Source organism: Pongo abelii, chromosome 1 (assembly GCF_028885655.2).
Source record: "Pongo abelii isolate AG06213 chromosome 1, NHGRI_mPonAbe1-v2.0_pri, whole genome shotgun sequence".
NCBI classification, from domain to species: domain Eukaryota; kingdom Metazoa; phylum Chordata; class Mammalia; order Primates; family Hominidae; genus Pongo; species Pongo abelii.
This window is the reverse complement of record NC_071985.2, coordinates 224,979,529-225,001,937: the sequence shown is the minus strand read 5'-3', so window position 1 is coordinate 225,001,937 and position 22,409 is coordinate 224,979,529. Positions and strand designations below refer to the sequence as shown.

At 50.3% G+C, this 22,409-nt stretch overlaps 1 protein-coding gene across 2 annotated transcripts in view; it reads left to right on the top strand.

Moving 5' to 3' along the window:
- The window catches only part of H6PD (hexose-6-phosphate dehydrogenase/glucose 1-dehydrogenase), a 33,599-nt gene that overhangs the window by 2,950 nt on the left and 8,240 nt on the right, over window positions 1-22,409 (top strand). For both annotated transcript variants that reach the window (XM_024256776.3, XM_024256785.3), the window contains 2 exons: window positions 7,715-8,351; window positions 9,737-9,854. In XM_024256776.3, coding sequence (XP_024112544.1) covers window positions 7,725-8,351; window positions 9,737-9,854 — 745 coding nt within the window. In that variant the 5' untranslated portion in view covers window positions 7,715-7,724. The remainder of the gene's footprint in view (window positions 1-7,714; window positions 8,352-9,736; window positions 9,855-22,409) is intronic.

Below are 22,409 nucleotides of genomic sequence, written 5' to 3'. Positions count from 1 at the left end.
TTGTTCCAAGTAGTAAGCTGCTGCTAATGTGTGCTGTGTCACAGTGCTTGAAGTCACCATTAGAGATATATTCCTTTGTGCCGTATTTCAGATGCAGAAATGACAGTGGTCCTGTGCAAATGGGATTTATTTGTTCATTTAGCAGATATTTATAGAGCGCCTTCTGTATGCCAGGCCTTGTTTTGGATACTGGAGGTACTGCGGAGAACAAAACAAACAAAAGTCCCTGTCCTCATTGGCACACACACTCTTGGGAAAAGGAATGGCAGACAATAGGCAAAATGAATGTAATTATCATACAGTATATTAGAAAGCGATGTACTGTGGGGAGAAATAAAGCAGGAGAGGAGGATGGGGGTGGGCGGTTTACAATTTTAGAGTGGTCTGAGTAAGCCTCACTGAGAAGATGACATTTTAGCAAAGAACTGAAGTTAGGGAGTAAACCACGTGGACCTGGTGGGGGACATGGGGGAGTCGGCAAGGCGGAGAGAACAAGTGCAAAGGCCCTGAGGCAGGAGGCTGGGCAGCCATAGCCTAGATAGGCAGGATGGCAAGAGAAGAGATCAAAGAGGTAATGGGTGGGAGGCCAGAATGTGTAGACTCTGCAGACGTCTGCACAGAGGAATGGCATGATCCAGCTGGAGCTATAAAAAGGTCACTGACAGCCATGTTGAGGCTCAGCCATAGAGGGTCCAGATAGAGGAGGCCAATTAGGAAGTTCCTGTAGTAATCCAGACGGAGATGACGGTGGCTGGCACTGGAGTGGAGTGGTGGAAGGTGGTGAGAAGCAGTTGTATTCTAGATAAATTTTGAAGATAGAAACTACAGGATTTGCTGACAGATCAGATGACCTCAAGGTTTCTGGGTCTGAACACCTGGAAAGATAGAATTGCCATTTACTGAGAATGGGGGAAGCTACATTGGAAGCAGATTGGGAGAGAAATCAGTTCAGTTTTGTACATATTAAGTCTGGCAAACATCCCACTCATGCTCTCAGAATAGCAATTGACTGCATGAGTCTGGAGTTTAGGGGAAGTTCGGGCTGTAAATAAAGACTTGGACAGATAGGCAGTTGTGTGCTGGTAATGTTTACCAACTGACTCTGAGGGGTGGGGTTGGTAGTGGGGAACCTGATTTATAGCCTTTGCCTATATCTGTGGTGTAAATATTCTGACGTTGGCCAACTTCAAATACACTATAATAGAATATCTTCACCTCATAGATGCAGTGGATATAAATAATATCAAGAGCATAGATATTAGTGAAACGTAGTCAGATGATTAGGAAGTAATGAGTTTTGAGTATTTATTACCTTTCTTTTTAATTTATTTAATGATTTTTTTTTTTTTTTTTTTTGAGATGGAGTCTCACTCTGTCACCCAGGCTGGAGTGCAATGGTGCAATCTCTGCTCACTGCAACCTCTGCCTCCTGGGTTCAAGCAATTCTTCTGCCTCAGCCTCCCAAGTAGCTGGGATTACAGGCACCCACCACCACACCCAGCTAACTTTTGTATTTTTAGTAGAAACGGGTTTTCGCCATGTTGCCCAGGCTGGTCTCAATCTCCTGGGCTCAAGTAGTCCTCCCGTCTCGGTCTCCCAAAGTGCTGGGATTACAGGACAGGTACCTAAAGATGGGAATGAGGATTCTCTGAGATGAGAGAGTAACAGGGACCCCAGAGCCCGATCTGGAAGCTTTTGTCCTCATTCTGGCCCTGAGGGCAGTGAATGCAGATCAGAGGTCATTGATAGCAGGCTTGATTTTTATCTGCATTGATGGGTTCAGCATAAATGGACCAGAACAGTAAGAGTGCAAAAAACAAACAGACAAAAAACAACAAAAACACAACCCTTGGGTTGGCTATTGTAAAAAGACTGGCACATCACCTTGTGCTTTAGTTTCAAATGATCTTTAGTTTGAACTTTTGTTTTACTCCCACATGTTCTTTTTAAAAAATTCCAAACTCATGGGTCATGATTTGAAGAAAATTTCCCTTCCTCCTGCCTGGCGCACAAGGTAACGTCAAAAGCTGGGACAGGGAACAGGGCAGCAAGCAGACATTGACCTTTACCTCCCAGCTCCTCTCTCCCACCCCTTTTCTGCTGGGCATAGAGGATTAGAACTGCTTCCTCCTGTGGTTTACCAGAAAACGCTCTGCGGCTGGAGCTTCAGCACAGGCTGGGTCTGCAGTGCCGGGTCTGTTTGGGGACAGCTGCACGCCTCTTCCACTTGTGGGAGAACAAAGGCCGGAACCTGCATTCTGATCCAAACCCCCTGGCCCCCACCTTCTGGGATGTTAGCAGAGCCTTTTAACTGGTAAGTCTCTCCCAGGTTGACTCGTAGGAGCCTCTCAGGATTAGAGTTGGAGACAGTGAAGGGTACCCAGGACTGGGTTCATGTGCCCGCAGTCGGCCCTGGCTCTAAGATGAGCCAACAGAAGAAGGCCTTTTCCACCTCCCTACAGGATGCCCCCACAGCACTTTGTTTCGTAGTGAGTGTATTTCTGGCAAGTATCTTAAATAAGAATTGTAAATGAAATTGCATCCTCCACACACGTAAGTCATAGCTTCAAGAGTTTTTGTCTTAACTGCTGAATGACGCACAGTTCTCAGCTCTTGGCTTCATATTTTAGTTCTCTGTTTCCCTGCCTGGCTGCAGAGGTCAAGGCTCGAAGCACTCATTTGCCTTATAGAAAAGTGGAGGGCAGTTCCCAGATAATAGGGTGCGGATCACCTTTCCTCAGAAAACAGGACTTAGGGACACTAAAAGACCACACAGATCCTTTATCTCACCCTCCCATTTCCTCGATGAGGAAACTGAGGCCCAGCCAGGCTAAATGACTTGTTCAAGGTTATGTGGTTGTTTAGAGGCAGGGCCCAGACAAGAGCCACCACACATTCGAGTTCCCAGTCTAATGCCCCCTCCCCTTACAGCTGCTCAAACTTTTCACTAAAGATTTTCTCATTGATTTGTTAATGTTTTGAAAAGTGATTCGTAGTTGGATAAGCCTTTGGAAGGCTACTTCCATGCTCTTTGGCTAACTTCAAGTATGTAATTTCGGAAGGTTTATTTCACAGCCCATTCCTTTCAGAGCAGGCAAGGAGGCAGAGGGGAGAAGTGCTTCAGAAGAAAACCTTCTGAAGCAGAGCCGTGCAGCATGAGGAGGAGGCCTGGAGCCCAGGAGATGTTTTGGAGCCGTGGGTGCCTCTGCTCCAGAGGCTGGGGTCCCCCTGACCCTGACTTTGACTTAACTGGGCTTCTCTGGGCCTGCTTCTTTCCCTGTCAGGGCAGCAGGGAGGATGACCAAGCCAGCCTTCCTCCTGCTGCTTCCAGACTAGTCGGGAGTGTTGAGTTAGGAACCAGGGTTGGTTCTCCAGTGCTGTCTGCAGGGCTTGGCTCTGTAGCCCCAGGAGAGGCGGGAGGCTCACAATGTTTTTCCTGAGAGCAATGGTATTATACCACCCTTGGGGGCCAGGAGGAACTTTGCATTTGATTAATTAATTAACATTTCTATAGCATTTTTGTCACATGTATCATCTCAGTCTTCACTGCCCCTCCTCCCACCCCCGCCTTGGGTTGATGGTGTTTGCCCTGTTTTGTAGATGAAGAAATGTGGACGCTAAGGCTCTAATCACCTACTGCCTTGGGTTGATGGTGTTTGCCCTGTTTTGTAGATGAAGAAATGTGGACGCCAAGGCTCTAATCGCCTACCGCCTTGGGTTGATGGTGTTTGCCCTGTTTTGTAGATGAAGAAATGTGGACGCCAAGGCTCTAATCACCTACCGCCTTGGGTTGATGGTGTTTGCCCTGTTTTGTAGATGAAGAAATGTGGACGCCGAGGCTCTAATCACCTACCGCCTTGGGTTGATGGTGTTTGCCCTGTTTTGTAGATGAAGAAATGTGGACGCCAAGGCTCTAATCACCTACCGCCTTGGGTTGATGGTGTTTGCCCTGTTTTGTAGATGAAGAAATGTGGACGCCAAGGCTCTAATCACCTACCGCCTTGGGTTGATGGTGTTTGCCCTGTTTTGTAGATGAAGAAATGTGGACGCCAAGGCTCTAATCACCTACCGCCTTGGGTTGATGGTGTTTGCCCTGTTTTGTAGATGAAGAAATGTGGACGCTAAGGCTCTAATCACCTACCCGCCGTTATGGAAAGGTGGAGGGCATCTCCCTGGTTTAATTAGCTGATTTATTTATTTATTTTATTTATTTACTTTTTTTGAGACAGGATCTTGCTCTGTCACCAGGCTGGGGTGCAGTGGTGCGATCATGGCTTACTGCAGCCTGGACTTCTCGGGCTCAAGCAGTCCTCAGCCTCCTGAGTAGCTGAGATTACAGACATGTGCCACCACTCCCAGCTAATTTTTAAATATTTTTTGTAGAGATGGGGGTCTCGCTATGTTGCCCAGGCTGGTCTGGAAGTCCTGGGCTCAAGTGATCCTCCTGCCTCGGCCTCCCAAAGTGCCGGGATTATAGGCATGAGCCACTGTGCCTGGCCTAATTAGCTGACTTAATTAGATCACGAAGCTAGGCAGTACTCTTGATCCCAGGTCCTTGGACCCAAATGCCTCCTCCTTCTACTTGACTAAGGAAGCTGTTTAGCATCATGACTGAGGGTCCAGGCTTTGTGGCTTGACAGTTTCCTTCACCTCCCAGTTTCCTCGTCTGTAGAATGAGACTCCTCACAGAACCCCCTCCACAAGACTGTTGTGAGGAACGATTGGAAAGGTGCGTTTAAGTCATCGGGCACACGCTGACTACTTGGTTAACATAGGTATTATTACTGGATTCAGGAACAACCAGTTTTTACAAGGGGATGGGCACATGAAACGAGACTGTTTTGGAATACCTGTGTTAGGACCTACCCTACACCTACTGGATCAGAATGTCTTTGTCTTGAGAAAGGGAGCAGGAGGCGAGGCCCGCGTGTTTGTTCTGATGCCCTCCTTTGATGAGAATCATTGCTCTGGTACTCACTGCTCAGTATTCCGGAGTCTTGCTACTCGAAGTGTGCTCTTGGACCAGCTGTCAGCACTTCAGGTCCCCTTCCTTCTGCATCAAAATCTCCTTTTAAAAAGATCCCCAGGAAATTCAAATGCTCATTAAAGTTTGAGAAACACTGTAAAGGTTAAAAAATAATAATAAAAAAACAAATACCCACGCATACTACCCACACCCATTTAGGAAAGAGTTGTTTTCTAGTTGTTTTGCAACCACAGAGTAAGCAATCATGTTGTAATACCCAATGTCTTGGATTTGTTTAAAGGAGTGCTGGCAACATAACAGATAAGGGAGGCCAACCTGAGAACCGGGGACCCAGAACAGGACTGGTCAGGGAGGACTGTGGCAAACCTCAGAGTCAGAACAGGATTAAAGAGAGGGCCGAGTCAGTTCAGGCCAGGTGGCCATCCATCACAGCTGTCTGCAGTCTTCTGGGGCGGGGGCAGAGGTGCTGGCCCTTGGGGCTCCCCCACCTGCCCATGCCAGCACTCTGGAGGCTTAGCTCCTCCCTTTGTACCAGGCACGTCCAGAGCCCTGGCTACCAGGATCCGATCAGCAGCTCTGAAGCGCAGCCTGCCAGCTGGCGGCTCCTCCTTCTCCAGGCTGTTCTCTGGGCTTCAGATTTCTCGCTGCCTCTCTCCTGCACTGACCTTGCAGCTTCTCCTTCCCTCCAGACGAGCGATTGCTGGTTGAGGAAAAAACTCTTGAAGGGCCAAGGACAGGGACTGGAAAGCAGGAGGAAAAAGCAGAATGGTCCTGTGGTCCGTGTGTGTATTTAGGGGTGAGGGCAGATACAGGGAGAGTGGGAGAAGAAGGCTGGGGAGCCACCCGTGTGGCCCTGATCCTCTAGTTAAAGCTCCAGTGATGGACGTGTCGTGTGTCCTGTAGACACTGGCTCAGACTCTGTGGTTGGGTCCTCACCTTGGGTTGGTCACTCACTAGGACCCTCTTGGAGATGGATCTTGAGAGAGATGAGGAAGAGGCAGAGGGGGCAGTGGGAGGAGGGGGTCTGACCTCAGGGTCAAGAGGCAGATTTGGTCCCCTCTGTATAGGGATGGTGGAGAGGTCATTGGGCCGGTTCTGTGGGGCCTTTTGTAAGTTATCTCTTTAAACCTCAACTTCCCCATTTGTATTACCAGATTATAGCTTCCTAAAGTTGTTAAAGATTTTGTTAATCCTTTACCTGGTAAAATGCCTGACATATAATAGGCGCTAAATCAGCCATTCAGTTCCTTCGTCACTGCTCCCACCTGCAGGCTGAGCCCCATTTCCACCGTGGATTTCTGACTAGTTCCCGTGGGCATGCCGGCCATGATGACTTTCCCCCTCACTTCCTTCTTCCCTTCCCTCCAACACTGGCCTTGGTTGGAAGCTAGAGAGCCAGAGCTGTGGAGGAAGAATTCAGCGCAGGAAGCCCTACGACCTTGGTTAGAACAGAAGGCCAGAACAAACAAATACTTGGTGTGTTTGTGACCCACCCTAGGCCTCTACTTCTTATGCATGTGAGCGCCTCAGTTTAGGCTGAACACTAGCCCAGGCGGTTTGCTTACCTGGGGGAGGTTGTAGCCACTGGCTCAGACACTGTTGGTGGTCCTCACCTTGGGTTGGTCACTCACTAGGACCCTCTTGGACATGGATTTTGAGAGAGATGAGGAAGAGGCGGAGGGGGCGGTGGGAGGAGGGGGTCTGACGTCAGGGTCAAGAGGCAGATTTACTGGAGAGGTCATTGGGCATGTCGTGTAGTGGCTGCACAGTCAGTCCCAGCTCCCCTGCTTTCTTACCCTGGGACCTTCATTGACCCGAGCCTCAGCTTTTCCATTTGCAGAATGGGAGGACTGTCACAGAACCCACCCCATGTGGTTCTTTCAGGATTCTTGTCTGGATTCATTGATCTCTAATACACATAAGTACTTAGTGCCAGCACTAAGCATTTGCTGATATCACTCTTCCAGGATGACACCTACCACTCAGTGCTTAATAGGTGATAGGTACAGGCCTCAGCTCATTACAAGCATGAACTCCTTTTATCCTTATAACAACTCTTTGGTGTAGGTACCACTATTACCCCCATTTCAGGTGAGAAAACTGAGGTACAGCCAGGTTAAATAATTGTGCAGTTACTAAGGGGTTGAGCTGGGATTCAAACCAGGCAGTTAGTCTGGAGTCCATGTTTTCTGTCACTATGCCGTAGCAGTTATTAGTCATCATTTGGTAGTTGGAGCCCAGTAGACATGGAGAAGAGGCAAGTGACAGGTGAGAGGAGGTGGTCCTACCCTCTCACTGTTCCAACTGTCGCCTGAGGACCTGCCACTATACCTAGGCTGGGGCTGCCCTGCTTGTCCAGGTGACCTGTGCTCCTGGAGGAGACCGGCCTTGGTCATAAAATGGACAGCTCCACTCCCAGGCCTGCGGCCCTCCCTGGTGGCCTTTGCCACTTTCCTATGCTGCTGGCAGCAAAGTGGTTCATCTCTAGCAAGTGGCCCCTAACTTTCCCAGGCAGAGTCCCTGTCTACAGGGCAGGCTCTCTACCCACTGACTTCCTGGAACAGAGGCCAAGCTGTCAGGAGGGAGGGACAAGCTGTGGGCCTATAACATTTTCTTAAGAAACGTGGTGGTTTCTTGCCAGGCAAGAAGTGTTTGTTTCCACATCATAGCCACCTGAACCATGTCTGATCCTTCCTTGTTCCTTGTCTGTCTCTCTGTGCACCCCAGGCACCCAGGCATGTGGAATATGCTCATAGTGGCGATGTGCTTGGCCCTTCTGGGCTGCCTACAAGCCCAGGAGCTCCAGGGACATGTCTCCATAATCCTGCTGGGAGCAACTGGGGACCTGGCTAAGAAGTACTTATGGCAGGGACTGTTCCAGCTGTACCTGGATGAAGCAGGGAGGGGTCACAGTTTTAGCTTCCATGGAGCTGCTCTGACAGCCCCCAAGCAGGGTCAAGAGCTCATGGCCAAGGCCCTGGAATCCCTCTCCTGCCCCAAGGACATGGCACCCAGTCACTGTGCAGAGCACAAGGATCAGTTCCTGCAGCTGAGCCGGTACCGCCAACTGAAGACGGCTGAGGACTATCAGGCCCTGAACAAGGACATCGAGGCACAGCTCCAGCACGCAGGCCTCCGGGAGGCTGGCAGAATCTTCTACTTCTCGGTGCCACCCTTCGCCTATGAAGACATTGCCCGCAACATCAACAGCAGCTGCCGGCCAGGCCCGGGCACCTGGCTGCGGGTTGTCCTTGAGAAACCCTTTGGCCATGACCACTTCTCAGCCCAGCAGCTGGCCACAGAACTCGGGACCTTTTTCCAGGAGGAGGAGATGTACCGGGTGGACCATTACTTAGGCAAGCAGGTGAGCATCAGTGTGGAGCCTGCCAGGGCTGGGGTGAGCTGGGCGCTGGTAGACCCCAGCAACAAGGCCACTCGCTCATTGTGGAGCTAGGCCCCAAGGCATTGTGAACTCGGAGCTCCCATGGTCTCCTTGAAGGTGGGCAGGAGGCGAGGGGGTAAAGGAAAGACAGCAGCAGGGCAGGACCGTTGGGTCCTTGTCCATGTGTCTGGCCTCTTTTGTCCTTTGCAAAGCCCCCGTTCTCGTTGTTTCCCAGTCTGGGCTCTGGCTTCTCACGGTTGCCCTGCATCCTCTGTAGAGGTAGCTCAGCAACTCTGGTGTCTGGATCTGGCTTCCTGTTGGGTGTGCTGTGGGAATTAGAACGAGCTTCCTTCTCCTGCACCTGTCCACCTTTTTTTTTTTTTTTTTTTTTAAGACAGAGTCTGCTCTGTCACCAGGCTGGAGTGCAGTGGCATGATCTCGGCTCACTGCAACCTCCACCTCCTGGGTTCCAGCAATTCTCCCGCCTCAGCCTCCCAAGTAGCTCGGAGTACAGGCGCGCATCACCAGGCCTGGCTAATTTTTTGCATTTTTAGTAGAAATGGGGTTTCACCATGTTGGCCAGGCTGGTCTCAAAATCCTGACCTCAAGTGATCCGCTCACTTCGGCCTCCCAAAGTGCTGGGATTACAGGCGTGAGCCACCGCACCCTGCCCCATCTACCTTTTTTCAAAATGTTTTTCTTCCTGAGTTCTGTTTTGAGCCAGAAGATTGGCAACAAGAGCTTAAACCAGGGAGCAGTAGGACCTTAAGCCCTGGGCAGGAGCATGGGGTAACCTCCTGGGTGACACATGTCCGTTGACCAGTTCACTCAAAATGCCTTGGAGGCCCTTGGGGGCATCCTGCCCCAGGAACCCTGGCAGAGAGCACAGCAGCCCTGTGTTCTGGTACATGGTGCGGGTGGGCATAGGCAGTTGTTGAGGACAGAGACATGGCTTTCCATCCCACCCTGCCTGGAGTTGCCCATAGTAGGATTCCTAAGTAGTGGTCCTCAGAACTGGGCCAGTCCTGGGGAGGTTTTCACTTGTTTATGGCTAGATGAGAAGAAATACAGAATGTGCTCAATTCAGAGCTTTTCTTGCTACATTTTTGGTGTTAAACCTATCTTTATTTTATTAAAAATTGATTGTAATAGAAGATAGGTAATTCTGACTATTTTTTTCTTGGCAAATACAAATCTGGTAACCCTTTGGAGGTCACTTGCAAGTTTTTGGAACTTTTACTGGCCTGTGAGATCGTGCATCTTCTGCTCTGAGCAGGGAATAGAGAGGTCAGAGCCCTTCCCGGGAGTCAGGGTTCCTCCTTCATCGTGAGAGGATCCTGCAGCACGCCCAGTCTTCCCTCCGACAGGCTGTGGCGCAGATCCTGCCCTTCCGAGACCAGAACCGCAAGGCTCTGGGCAGCCTCTGGAACCGGCAACACGTGGAGCGGGTGGAGATCGTCATGAAAGAGACCGTGGATGCCGAAGGTGTGTGCGTGGCCCTGCGCGCTCGGTCCCCTAGCCTCTGCCTGCCCGCTGTCTGCGGTGAGGCGTGGGGCGCTTCTCAGAGGGAGGTTTTCTGTGGGTGTGTGGTCTCCCTTTGAGCCTGCCATGTGCCTAGCTCTGAACCGGGCTAAACCCCAGGGTGCTGACTGGCAAAGTCCAAGTAGCCATTGTTGCCCGTGGGGAGCGTATGGTTCAGAGAAGTAGACGTGGCACAGAGGCGGGAAACCACTGGCACGCAGTAGAGGCTGGAGTCCGCCTGAGGTCCCCTGAGCTTTTGAGTGCGTAGAGAACATGGGAGCTGCGTGAGGGCTTCCCTGACTGTGGTGCTTGCAGCCATGGCGCCCCCTGCCTGGGGCACTCCCCCTCGTGTCCCCCCACCTCCTGACGCCTCTCTCGCTTGTTAGTTCTCAGCTCCATGGCCCTCCAGGAAGCCTTTCTGAGCCCTGCAGGCCCACTCCCCTCACCCTCACGGCACCACACACCTCCCTCCCCTGCCCTGCACGGTGTTACCCTTGCCTCGTCCTTGTCCACCCTGTCTCTCCTGCCAGCCTGTAGGCTTCAGGAGGACACCGCCTCTCCCGTACTGCTGCACACCTCAGACACACTGAGTATACACCCGGGAGGCGGGGGGCCCTGCGTCACGCCCACCGCTGCCTTCAGCTGGGTGGCCTCAGCATGTCACTCCCTGCAGCTGTGAGATGAGCACGTCCTGTCGATGAGGACAGCTAAGGTCCCTTTGGGACCTGGCATTCTGTGATGGTAGCAAAGTTTTGGAGTATTGATCATGAAGATGTAAAGCACTGGCTCTTGCCCAGTAATGATAAGACCTGAAGTTTACTGTGTCCCCGGTCCCCGCCTCCAGGTGAGGTGGGCGCTGTTATTAGCGTCCTTACAGATGAAGATGGTGGCGAGCCCACAGCCCCACAGTAGAAGGTGGTGGAGCCTGATCCTGGGGGCAATAGTTTGGCCCCAGCACTCAGGCCTGGTGCCACTGCCCTGTGCTGCCAGTGCTGCGTCAGTGGCCAGCTCATCCCCACGGTCGCTTTCTGCAGCTGCAGTGGGAGCACCCGAGGCCACTGCCCCCACCAGCGCATGCCCGCCACAGGCAGGGCCCAGAGCCCTGGACGCAGGGATGGGCCAGGAGGTTTCTCCTCTTTTTCTCTCTACCTTGCTCTTTCTCTGGGCCATTTTCTCTTTTTCTTCCCCCCCGCCCCTTGGTTTCTCTCTTCAGCTGTTTCTCCATTCCTCTCTGAATGTGTGTTTAGTGCCACAAGCTCTCTGCAGGGCCGAGATGCCACAGTGAGGTACAAAACTCAGCCTCTCAGATATGGCTCCCTAATACTGCCCAGATTCACGGGTGCTGTGGAGGGGTGATGATCTCATCACACTGGCTGGTGGGACAAACTCCAAAATGGAGCTGGGCGCAGTGGCACACCCGGCTACTCGGGGGCAGCTACTCGGGGGCAGAGGTGGGAGGATCATTTGAGCTCAGTAGTTGGACACCAGCCTGGGCGGCATAGTGAGCCTCCGTCTCTGAAAAAGAAAACAAAATGAGTGATGGGTGTTGCAGGCAGGCAGCGTGGTGGGGGGACAATGTGGGGGGTGGGCGGGAGGCCAGGCAGGACTTCCCAAGCCAGGCCTTGAAGGACATTTCTGGGCTCGAGAAGGCACTGGGTTTCTCTACTCCAGAACCCACAGCAGAAAAGAGGCCCTGCCCCCTGCAGTGAGCCTTCATGGGTCTCAAGGAATCATCCTCCAGCCCTTCCAAGTTTCCCTTCCAGTCCTCAGCCAGGGCGCCGGCTGTGGGTTTCCCCCCAGTGCCTGTCTGTGCCTGTCTGTGCCTGATCTCCCAGCAGGCACGTGTGCTGGGCCTATGCCTGCTTCCTCTTCAGAGAAGTGACCTGCACCTGGTGCAGAGAGCCTGGAGCAGAATGGGAGGGGGTCCTGCCCCTGCTGCAGCCGGCGGGCCGGCGCCTGCACTTCTCTACCTGGACTTGGCCCCATCCCCAGCGAGGCTGGGAGACCAGGACTCCTCTCCCCTTTCTGGCAACTCCTTCCTATCCCCACCCTGGGCTGGGGAAGAGCCATGATGTCTGGAGTTACCTGTTGGTGCTGTTGCCTCTTAGTTCTTCCAGCCCTCCCACCCTGTTTCCTTCTTGGTATGTCGTGTCATTTGTGGGTTGTTCGTAGGTCCCGTGGAGCCAGGGACCAGGCAGATTGCAGGCCCGATTATCCTAGCAAAGGTACTTTCGGATTTTGAAGAAAGAAACACGGAAGATATGAAAGAAAGACAGGTGGAGCTCTGGGCAGGTCTGTTTGCCGGGACAGTCTGAGGATGTTGGGTTTGAACAGCAACACAACAACCTGGGCTGGCTGTCCTCAAGGTCCAGGAGGGAGAGGCACGTGGAGCCCTGTTGTCACAGCTGTGGGGACTAAAGGAGGCCCAGCCTTGCCTGCCATGTGGGGCTCTGGGGGAGGGTCCGCTGCTCCTAAGCTCCAGAGTCCAAGGCCTTTAGTACAGCTGGTCCCTGCACCTTCAGCCCAGGGGCAAAGTGAGCCTCAGCACAGGACAGGCAGTGGGAGATCCACTAGTCCTGGAGGCTTGCAGCCTGTCGCAGTGAGACCAGAGTGGGGCTAGTTCAGTCCACGCTCCTTGTCAGAGGTGGCCAGCAGGACTGCGACTGTCCTGGGGCTTGGGCCTCACTGGTTGGCTTGTTTACCTGCCATTTACAAACAGGTCCTTGATAGCTCGTAGCAGGGAGGGACTGCCTGCTGCTGAGCCCAGCCCCCCAGCAAGTGGGCCTTGGACACAGGGTGCTTTGGCAACAGAATGAGCTTGCTTGCTATCTCTCTCAATTTTGTGTGCCTGTGTGCCAGAGGACACATTCTTTCTGCATCCCAAGAAGGTGGCCTGGTACAGCCCTGCTGGCCCAAGCACTGCTCTGTGCTGTCCTCTCTGGGTCCTGCTTTGGAGCCAGTCCTTCAGGGGCATCCCGCCTGTGGTTCAGACTGGAAAGAGGGGACAGCCACCGCAGACCTGCAGCATACCCCAGCACGGCCAGGAGCCCTGTGCCCAGCACAGCAAGGCCTAGGCTGCCACTGCTGCCCCGGTTGAGGGCGGGAAACAGGCAGGAGTAAATGCTGCCTCCTACTGGAGTTTGGTGGACTTGGCAGGCGAGTGCCGCTGCAGTGGGGCTCAGCATGGGCAGAACGTTTCCAAGGCAGGATTCAGAGCCCCGCGGTCTGACTACTAAGCAGAGGGGCAAAGTGCACGGCAGTCCATTCTCCCCCACTCCCCACCCCACACACACCACAGGCCATTCTCCCTCACTCCCTACCCTGTGCTCTGCCCTGCCAAGGGTTCCAGTGGATCCCAGCTGCCCTCCACCCCCACAGTGGTGCAACCCTAGCTGACTCCTAGGCAGGAGTGGCACCTGCGTAACCCAAGCCAGCACCCTGAGTGCTGGGAAGGGAGGGGGCTGCAAGCTAGGCCTGGGAAATGGAGTGTTCCTGGTCCAGAGCTGCTGCAGGCCCCAGGAAAGAGACTTCTGAGCTGCAAGGTCGTTGGGATGTCTTCCCCCACCCGCATCACACGCATCTAAGTGGGTGGAGGCCGGCTTCCCCGGCTCCCTCCCCTCCATCCTCCATGCTGGGTGAGTGGTTTTTTTTTTTCCTGCTGCAGCCTCTGGCCCAGAGGAGTTTGCTGCAGAGTCAAGGCTGCTGCACAGGCCGGAGGGGGTGGGGAGGAGGAAAGGAAGACGCGATCTGGTACCCAGCTCCCTCTCAGCCTGACCTGGGGTGCTCCTCCTGTGCGTCCCAGTCTGTGAGCCCCTGAGAGTCACAGCCACCCTGGGTACCCTGGCTGGGGTCTCGAAGCAGCATGGGCCATAAAAGGAGAGTCACTGAGCCTCCTTCATCCCAGAGATGACCCTGGCTGGCCCTCATCATGGCATCGGGAGGGCTCTGCAGACAGGCGGGCCCATGTGATTAATGGGCTGTGTTCAGCTGTCTGGGTCCAGCTGCCTTTTCTGTCGGGAGTGCTGGAATTGGAACTGAGGTCTTGGCACCTCAGAGCCCGAGCCTCTAACCACTGAGCTCCACAGCCTCCCAAGCTGGCCAGGCCCTCAGCAGTTGGTCTCCCTCCTGGAACGCACTCAGGGCCAGTCTCCCTGCTGCCCTAGTTTCCCCTCTGTGTAGAAGGCCCATTGTTGTTGTTGTTGTTGTTAGAAAGAAGGAGGGAGACTTCCTGAGGATGTCACTGCTGGGAGGGTCCCTGTCCTGACATGGGGAAAGGAGCCTGATGCTTGCCCACCTCTGAGGGCTGGAGTGACCGTTCAATGCCTCTCACCGAGGGACCAGGGCATCCAGGGTCCTTCCAGGCACACACCAGCTGTCCCGCCTTCCAGCCTGGTGTGCCAGAAGGGGCCAGGAGCTCGCTCAGTAGGGCCGGTTCCCCTTCCCGCCACATCTGCAGAGATGTCTGCAAGGTGAACCCAGGGCAGCTGCCGGATCTCCTGTCCAGAGAGAGCATCAGCAAGCACACTGCGCTCTCCTTGGCCCTCACCTCTCTTTATTTTTAGTAATCCCAGAAGGTGTTGATAGGGATTGCAGCTGGCTCTTAGTTGTCTTTTTTTTTTTTTTTGAATCTATTTTTGTTGAGAAAACCTGGATTTCCCACAGTGTGGAAGCAACGAGGAAGGGGTTTCTGGTCCCAGTTCTGAAGGCTGTGACCTTCAGCACACATCTATACAATGCTGATAGCTCCGGTACCTCTCTCTCTTGGGTAGTTTTAAGAATTAAATCAGATAATGCACACGGAAATACGGTACAAATGGAAGTGTTGTTCTTCTTCCAAGTTTACAAGGAGAGGCAGCGGCAGTGTTCTTGCAGTGTGTCTGAGTTCCACGTGACTTATATTGGATTATTATATAAATCCTGTAATTGATCTGTCATACTTTTATATCCATTCTTTATGTCATATTTCTCTTTCACATATACACACACAGTCGTATATGTATTTAAATCTCTATGTATTAGCAGACTGCACAATATATACCTTTTAATATTTATATTTCTGTTCAGTTCTGTTCATACCACAGAATATGTGTTATAAACTCTTTTATTAAGCTTTTTGGTTGTTTCTAGTTTTTTGTTATTTTATTATTATTATCTTAGAGATGGAGTCTTGTTATGTTACCCAGGAAACGCCTGGTCTCAAGTGATCGTCTCTTGCTTTAACCTCCCAAATAGCTGAGACTACAGGAGTGCCCCATCTCCCCAGCTTCTATCTTAGATAGTACTTTGTGAGCTTTTTTAAAAATTGAGATACAATGCACATACCACAAAATTTACGCTTTTAAAATATAAAATTAAGTGGGTTTTAATATATTTGCAAAGTTATGCAACTACTATCTAATTCGAGAACATTTATGAGCATTTTAAAAAATATATTCCCTTTAAGTATATACTTCGGCAGTGGAACGACGGGGCCAAAGGGGAGAAGTGCTTTCTAGCTGTTACTCTCTGTTATGAGACTGAGCAGTATAGCCAGCGGGTGCAGCCATGGCCCCCCCTGCTTTGTCATCCTCTGACCTTGGACGAGCTCTGGATGTGCACAGGCGGGAGCCAAGTTTACAGGGGGTCTTTCCTCCCAGTGTCCACCCTGGTTGTGCTTTTCTCTATCCTTTTCATATACTGATGCATTTCAACCCTCAACTTTCAACCTGGGAAAAGATACTAGGAGCCAATATAGATCATTTTTAGGAGAAATCAGTCCACAATAATGGGCAGTAACTAGAAAAGATCAACATCAGCAGGAGGGCCAGCCCCTCGCCTCCTGTCCTTGCACTCAGCTGCATGGCCTCTTCCCGGGCAGGTGCCAGGCCACAGTCCCGGTTGCTGCATTAAACTCGGGAAAGCTGGAGCCAACCAGGCAAAGTCCATAAATCTACAGGCTGTGTTAAACACAGGCGCACCCCCTGAAGCTTGAAATTAAGGAATAAAGGAAGCTCTCTTTTACCCAGCAGGTAGTAAACCCGTGGAATGCATTCTTTTTGAGAATTGAGAGAGGATAAAAATAGGAAAGGGGCTGCTTAGGGATTCGCTACATTAATGAATAGTAAGCAGATAACAGGGCTTTTAGGGACTCTGTTGTGTTCCCTTCATCAAAAATTCATCTGTTTTTAAAGCTTTAACTATGCTGTTGACATATAAATCCACTGTAATTCATTGATTGGAAGACGCATATTTTTCATATTTGGACGTCTCCGAAGTTGGATTTGTCCTTAATGGGGTGACATAGTGGAACTGGAAACCCTTTTCTTTCTTAGGGGTTATAAAACAGCGATGCTTCCGCCACTGATGGCATTTCAGGTTTGATGAAATCCAGTTTATCTCCAGTGTGCGTTGTCTCCCCAGGCCCTAGTTTATACCTCCAGCCGCCTTTTAGATTGTTTCATGGGGTGTTGCACCATCCCTTCAGATTCAGCAGATTTAGAATGAAAACCATCACTGCATTTTTCTCATGAAATACCAACTGCGTTTTCTAACCTCTTTATTTCAAATGGGAACAGTGCTCTCTGAGTGACCAGGCTCGTAGCCCTTCTCTTACAGCATCCGTCATAAGAAAAATTCCAACCAGTCTTTATCAGTGTTTCCTGCGTGCTAGCCACTGTTCCAAGCCCTGTGTGGATATTAACTCCTTCAGGCCCACAGAAGCCCTGTAAGGGAGGTGTGGGGATTGTTGCTTGTTCGCATGTGAGGTGACGTCAGTTGCTGGAGATCACAGGGCTGAAAGATGGCAGGGCCGGTATTTAAACCGGGGCAGGCTGGGCACGGTGGCTCATACCTGTAATCCCAGCACTTTGGGAGGCCGAGACAGGTGGATCACTTGAGGTCAGGAGTTCAAGACCAGCCTGGCCAAATGGTGAAACCCCATCTCCACTAAAAATACAAAAATTATCCAGGCCTGGTAGTGTGTGCCTGTAATCCCAGCTACTCGGGAGGGTGAGGCAGGAGAACTGCTTGAACCCGGGAGGCGAAGGTTGCAGTGAGCCACGATCGTGCCACTGCACTCCAGCCTGGGTAACAGAGGGAGACTCCATCTCCAATAAAATAAAACAAAATAAGATAAGATAAAATAAGATAAAATAAACTGGAGCAGCCTGGCTCCAGAGACCACACTGCAGATCACAGCTCTGTACCACCATTCAAGGATCCAGCCAATCACCAAGTAGTTTGTATTCATCTGCTATAACAACTTCTTTGCAGTTCACTGTGACTTCGTTCCCTCCTACCTTTGTTACTTCCTTTGATTGCAACAAAGGCTGCCTCGTTGATTTCACTACCACCAGTCCCATCTTGTTCATCTTGGAGGTCGCAGACGGCTTCATCTTCCTGAAGTACCCCTTTCGTGGTTCTGCTTCCCTGTTCTAAAACCTTTTTAAAAAAGTTTTATTGAGCTGTAACTCATAAATCCTACTACACTTTACCCAGTTAAGGTGGACAGGCCAGTGAGCTTTGGTGTATTCACAGAGTTGTGTGTCAGTACCACAATCAATTTTAGGACATGTTCATCACGGCAAAGGAAGTCCTGTACCCCTTAGTTGTCATCCCCTAACTCCCCCCCCCCCCACCAGCTCCTGGCAACCACAGAAATGCATTCTCTCTGCGGGGTTGCCTGTTCTGGATATTTTGTACATATAGGATCATACAGTGTGTGGTTTCCGTCACTTAGCATCCTGTGTTCAGAGTTCACCCATGTTCTAGCATGTACCAGCACTTCATTTCGTTTTACTGCTGAATAATATCTTATTGTATAGATATACCGTAATTTATCCAGTCACCAGTTAGTGGACATTTGGGTTGCCTCTACTTTTTGGCTGTTACATATAATGCTCCAATGAGCGTTCATGTACAAGCTTTCGTGTGGACCTGCATTTTTATTTCTCTTGAGTATAAACCCAGGAGTGGGGCTGCTGGAGGATCATGACTCTGTTTAACTGTTTGAGGCCAAGAACTCTTATTTATTTATTCATTTATTTTTTATTTTTGGAGGCAGGGTCTTGATCTGTCGCCCTGGCTGGAGTGCAGTGGTGCAATCATAGCTCACTGTAGCCTCGACCTCCTAGGCTTAAGTGATCCTCCCACCTCAGCCTCCCAAGTAGCTGGGACCACAGGTGTATGCCACCATGCCTGGCTAATTTTTGTATTTTTTGTAGAGATGGGGTTTTGCCATGTTGCCTAGGCTGGTCTCGAACTCCTGGATTCAGGAGATCTGCCCACCTCAGTCTCCCAAAGTGCTGGGATTACAAGCATAAGCCACTGTGCCAGGCCTTAGGTGCCTTTCAAATACAAGATATTCCTAATTTTCCTGTTCTATTATTGCAGGGGAAGGGAAGAATTGTCTTTTTACATTCTCCTGAAAAGGAGAATTGGAAGATTTGGTCACCCTGGGCCCACACTCCTGTGAGGCACCATCTGAATGCAGCTGAGGTACTTAACTGTACCTCTGAGGGACACCAGCCTTACTCCATCCTTTTCGCTTTTGCTGGCCCCGGTAGGCATTGGAATCTCTGAGCTTTGCCCTAGACCCCTCCTTCCAGAAGCTCAGCCAGCTTCTTCACTGTGCTCTGTTTCTAAAGGCCAGTGGTGCCCACGCCACTCAACTTCACGCCATTCTGTTGTAGGGTTGAGTAGTAGGTAATTAAAAGGGAAATGTTTTGGTGGTAAGAATTGCAGGCTCTGGGTCCAACTGCCTGGGTTTGAAGCTATTTTTACCTCTTTACCAGCTGTGTGTGACCTTGGGTAAGTTATCCAACCTCTCTGAACTCCAGGTTCCTTATATTTTAAATAGGGGAAATAGAAGGGCCTCCTTATATGTTGTTATTCTGAGGATAAATGGACCGATCCACAAACATTGCTTCATCAGTTTCTCTTTTTCTGGATGTCTTCTCAACAATAGCACAAGAAATTTGAAGGCCACAACACTACAGAGCTGGGGGAACTCAGCCATTGTTTTCCCAGTGGGGACCACTCTTGGCATTTTGGTTGGCACAGTTGGGCTGGACTTCCTGCTCATTTCAAGGTTTAGTATCCCTGGACAGAGCTGCACCCTCCAGCTCCTGGTTGCTATGGCCGGGGACAGGGTGCCTTCCTACGAGTGGCTGCCGGCTTCATTTCTTGCCCCCCAGCACTGGTGCTGCTGTCAGGAATGGCATATCGGGCTGGATTCAGGGCAGGTTGTTCCCCCAGCCGTGACCTGGACATGCTTGCTGTCTGGTTGGCCCGAGAGTGCACACCACCAACCCAGTCAGGGCAGGTGCTCAGGACTGGCGCCATGGACCCAGAGTGGCTGCTGGGAGGGAGCATGCTGGGCTCGGCACGCCTGAACTTAGAATCTGCTGCTTTTTGTCTGTTGGAATTAAATGTTAACTAGATACTAGGTAAATTTAAAGTTTACAGAATGCATGGAAGAGATACAGAACTATGGGATAACAAACAGCAATGCACCTACCACCCGTTTTTAAAAAAGAATTTGATTCTCCTGCGTGTCCCTCCCCACGTTCTGACCTATTTCCTCATCTTACGCTTCCAAGTTGTGGATAGATTATTCCCTCGCTTCTCTTTGTGTTTCCATGCACGCCTGGTTCCCTAAACAACCTGTTGTTTAATTTTGAACAAGAGTCATCCTGTATGTGTCCGAGCATGGATCTTTTTGTTTCTGTGTCCAGCATTTGGGAGAATCGCTTCAGCTCTGTCTTCTGCTAGCTGACTCTTTACAGCTGTTTCTCATCTGTAAGGCCCATCTACTGAATTTCTAGTTTCCAATTGTATTTTTCATTTATTGAAGCTCTGTTTATTTTGGTCACTTTATATCCTGTTTTCTTTTTCTTTTTTTCTTTCTTTTTTTTTTTTTTTTGAGATATGGTCTCATGCTGTGTTGTCTAGATGGGGTGCAGTGGCACGATCACAGCTCACTGCAGCCTTGACCTCCTGGGCTCAAGCAATCCTCCCACCCCAGCCTCCCAAATAGTTGGGACCACACTTGGCTAATTTTTTTTTTTTAAATTTTTTGTAGAAACAGGGTCTCACTTTGTTGCCCAAGATGGTCTTGAACTCCTGGACTCTGGGCTCAAGTGATCCTCCTGCCTTGGCCTCCCAAAGTGCTGGGATTACCAGCATGAGCCAGTCCGCCTGGCCTATATCCTATTTTCAAATTAATTTTTATTTTATCAAAGTAATCATGTTGCTTTCTCACCACATTACGTTTTGGAGGTTTATCCATGACAATGTGTGGATCTTCATTTTCTCTGCTGTCCACTGTCTGAACATAGGGCTGTATTAGGGGCTAGGGATGCAGCAGAGGGCAGATACCATTCAGATGGAGCCTCCCTCGTAGTGAGGAAGAAAGAGAAACAAGCCTTTCTTCCCCTCCCTTGTAGCGGGGAAGAAAGAGAAACAAGCCTGAATTACAGTCAGCTGGGCTAGGAGAAGCCAGGGCCCCTCAGAAGGGGCAGGCCAAAGCTCCTAGAAGCTGAGCCCTTAACGATGAGTGGGAGTTTGCTGGGTGAACAAACGAATCCCAGGTTAGGGGTCCTGCGTGCAGAAGCCTTTGAGAAACGATGGCTCCTCGTGTCTAAGGCCAAGCTCTCTCTGTAGGTGAAGTTGTGAGGAGACTTGGGCATTGGAACTCTCCTGTGAGGTGGTACGCGTTGGAACCCTGAGCTCTGGGACTGTCCTGTATACTGGAGTCACCAATAATCAGTGCTCACTGGGGTTGAGCCTCAGAGGAGGGAGCGGAGTGGAGCTCGTGGTTAAGCAGTGTCTGCTTCTGCCCCCCCAGCCTGGTCACCTGCCTCCTTCCTCACTCACAGAGCAGGAGTGATCACAGTGCCTGCGTGCAGGGTCTTTGTGAGTATGGGGAGGAGCGGCGCAGGCCCAGCGCGGGCCGGGGCTGCTGTCAGCGTTGGTGTTATGCTGGTGTTGTTACGTTGGTGTTATGCCACTGTTGTTACGTTGCTGTTGTTACACCAGTGTTGTCATGCCAGTGTTGTTATGTTGCTGTTGTTACGCTGGTGGTGTTATGTTGGTGTTGTTACATCAGTGTTGTTACGTTGCTGCTGTTACGCCCGTGTTGTTACGTTGTTATACCGATATTGTTACACCAGGGTTGTTACATTGTTACACCAGTGTTATGTTGCTATTGTTACACCAGTGTTATGTTGTTGTTACACTGGTGTTATGTCGTTCTCATGCCAGTGTTGTTATGTTGTTATGTCAGTGCTAATGTTGCTGTTGTTATGCCAGTGTTACATTGCTGTTATGCTGGTGTTGCTGTGTTGCTGTTGTTACGCCGGTGTTGTTATGTTGTTGTTGTTAATGTTGTTGTTATGCTGTTGTTACACTAGTGTTATGTTGTTACACTGGTGTTGTACACCATTGTTACGCCGGTGTTGTGTTGTTGTTACACTGGTGTTATGTTGCTGTTATGCCAGTGTTGTTACGTTGTTATGCTGGTGTTGTTACATTGTTATTACGCCAGTGTTGTTACATTGCTGTTATGCCAGTGTTATGTTGTTGTTATGTATGCTCGTGTTATGTTGTTGTTACGCTCGTGTTATGTTGTTGTTACACCAGTGTTATGTTGCTGTTATGCCAGTGTTGTTACGCCAGTGTTGTTACATTGCTGTTATGCTGGTGTTATATTGCTGCTGTTAAGCTGGTGTTATGTTGTTACGCTGGTGTTGTTACATTGCTGTTAACACCGTTGTTGCTGTTGTTATGCCAGTGTTATGCCGGCGTTGTTTTGTTGTTGTTATGCTGGTGTTACATTGTTACACCGGTGTTATGTTGTTGTTACACCAGTGTTGTTATGTTGATGTTGTTATTGCCAGTGTTGTTATGTTGTTGTTACACCAATGTTGTTATGTTGCTGCTGTTATGCCAGCATAACACTGCTGTTATGCTGGTGTTGTTGTTACACCAGTGTTGTTACATTGTTATGCTGGTGTTGTTGCACTGCTGTTATGCTGGTGTTGTTATGTTATGCTGGTGTTATGTTGCTATGGTTACACTGGTGTTGTTATGTTGTTACACTGGTGTTACGTTGCTGTTGTTACACCAGTGTTACATTGTTGTTACACCAGTGTTATGTTGCTGTTATGGTGGTGTTATGTTGTTATGCCAGCGTTATTTTGTTGTTGTTACGCTGGTGTTGTTACATCAGTGTTATGTTGTTGTTACACCAGTGTTGTTATGTTGCTGTTGTTACACCAGTGTTGTTATGTTGTTGTTATGCCAGTGTTGTTATGTTGTTGTTACACCGGTGTTGTTACATTGCTGTTGTTACTCTGGTGTTGTTATGTTGTTGTTACACTGGTGTTATGTTACTGTTGTTATGTTGGTGTTATGCTGGTGTTGCACTGCTATTATGCTGGTGTTGTTATGTTGTTATGCTGGTGTTATGTTGCTGTTGTTACATCGGTGTTGTTATGTTGTTATGCCAGTGTTAATGTTGCTGTTGTTATGCCAGTGTTA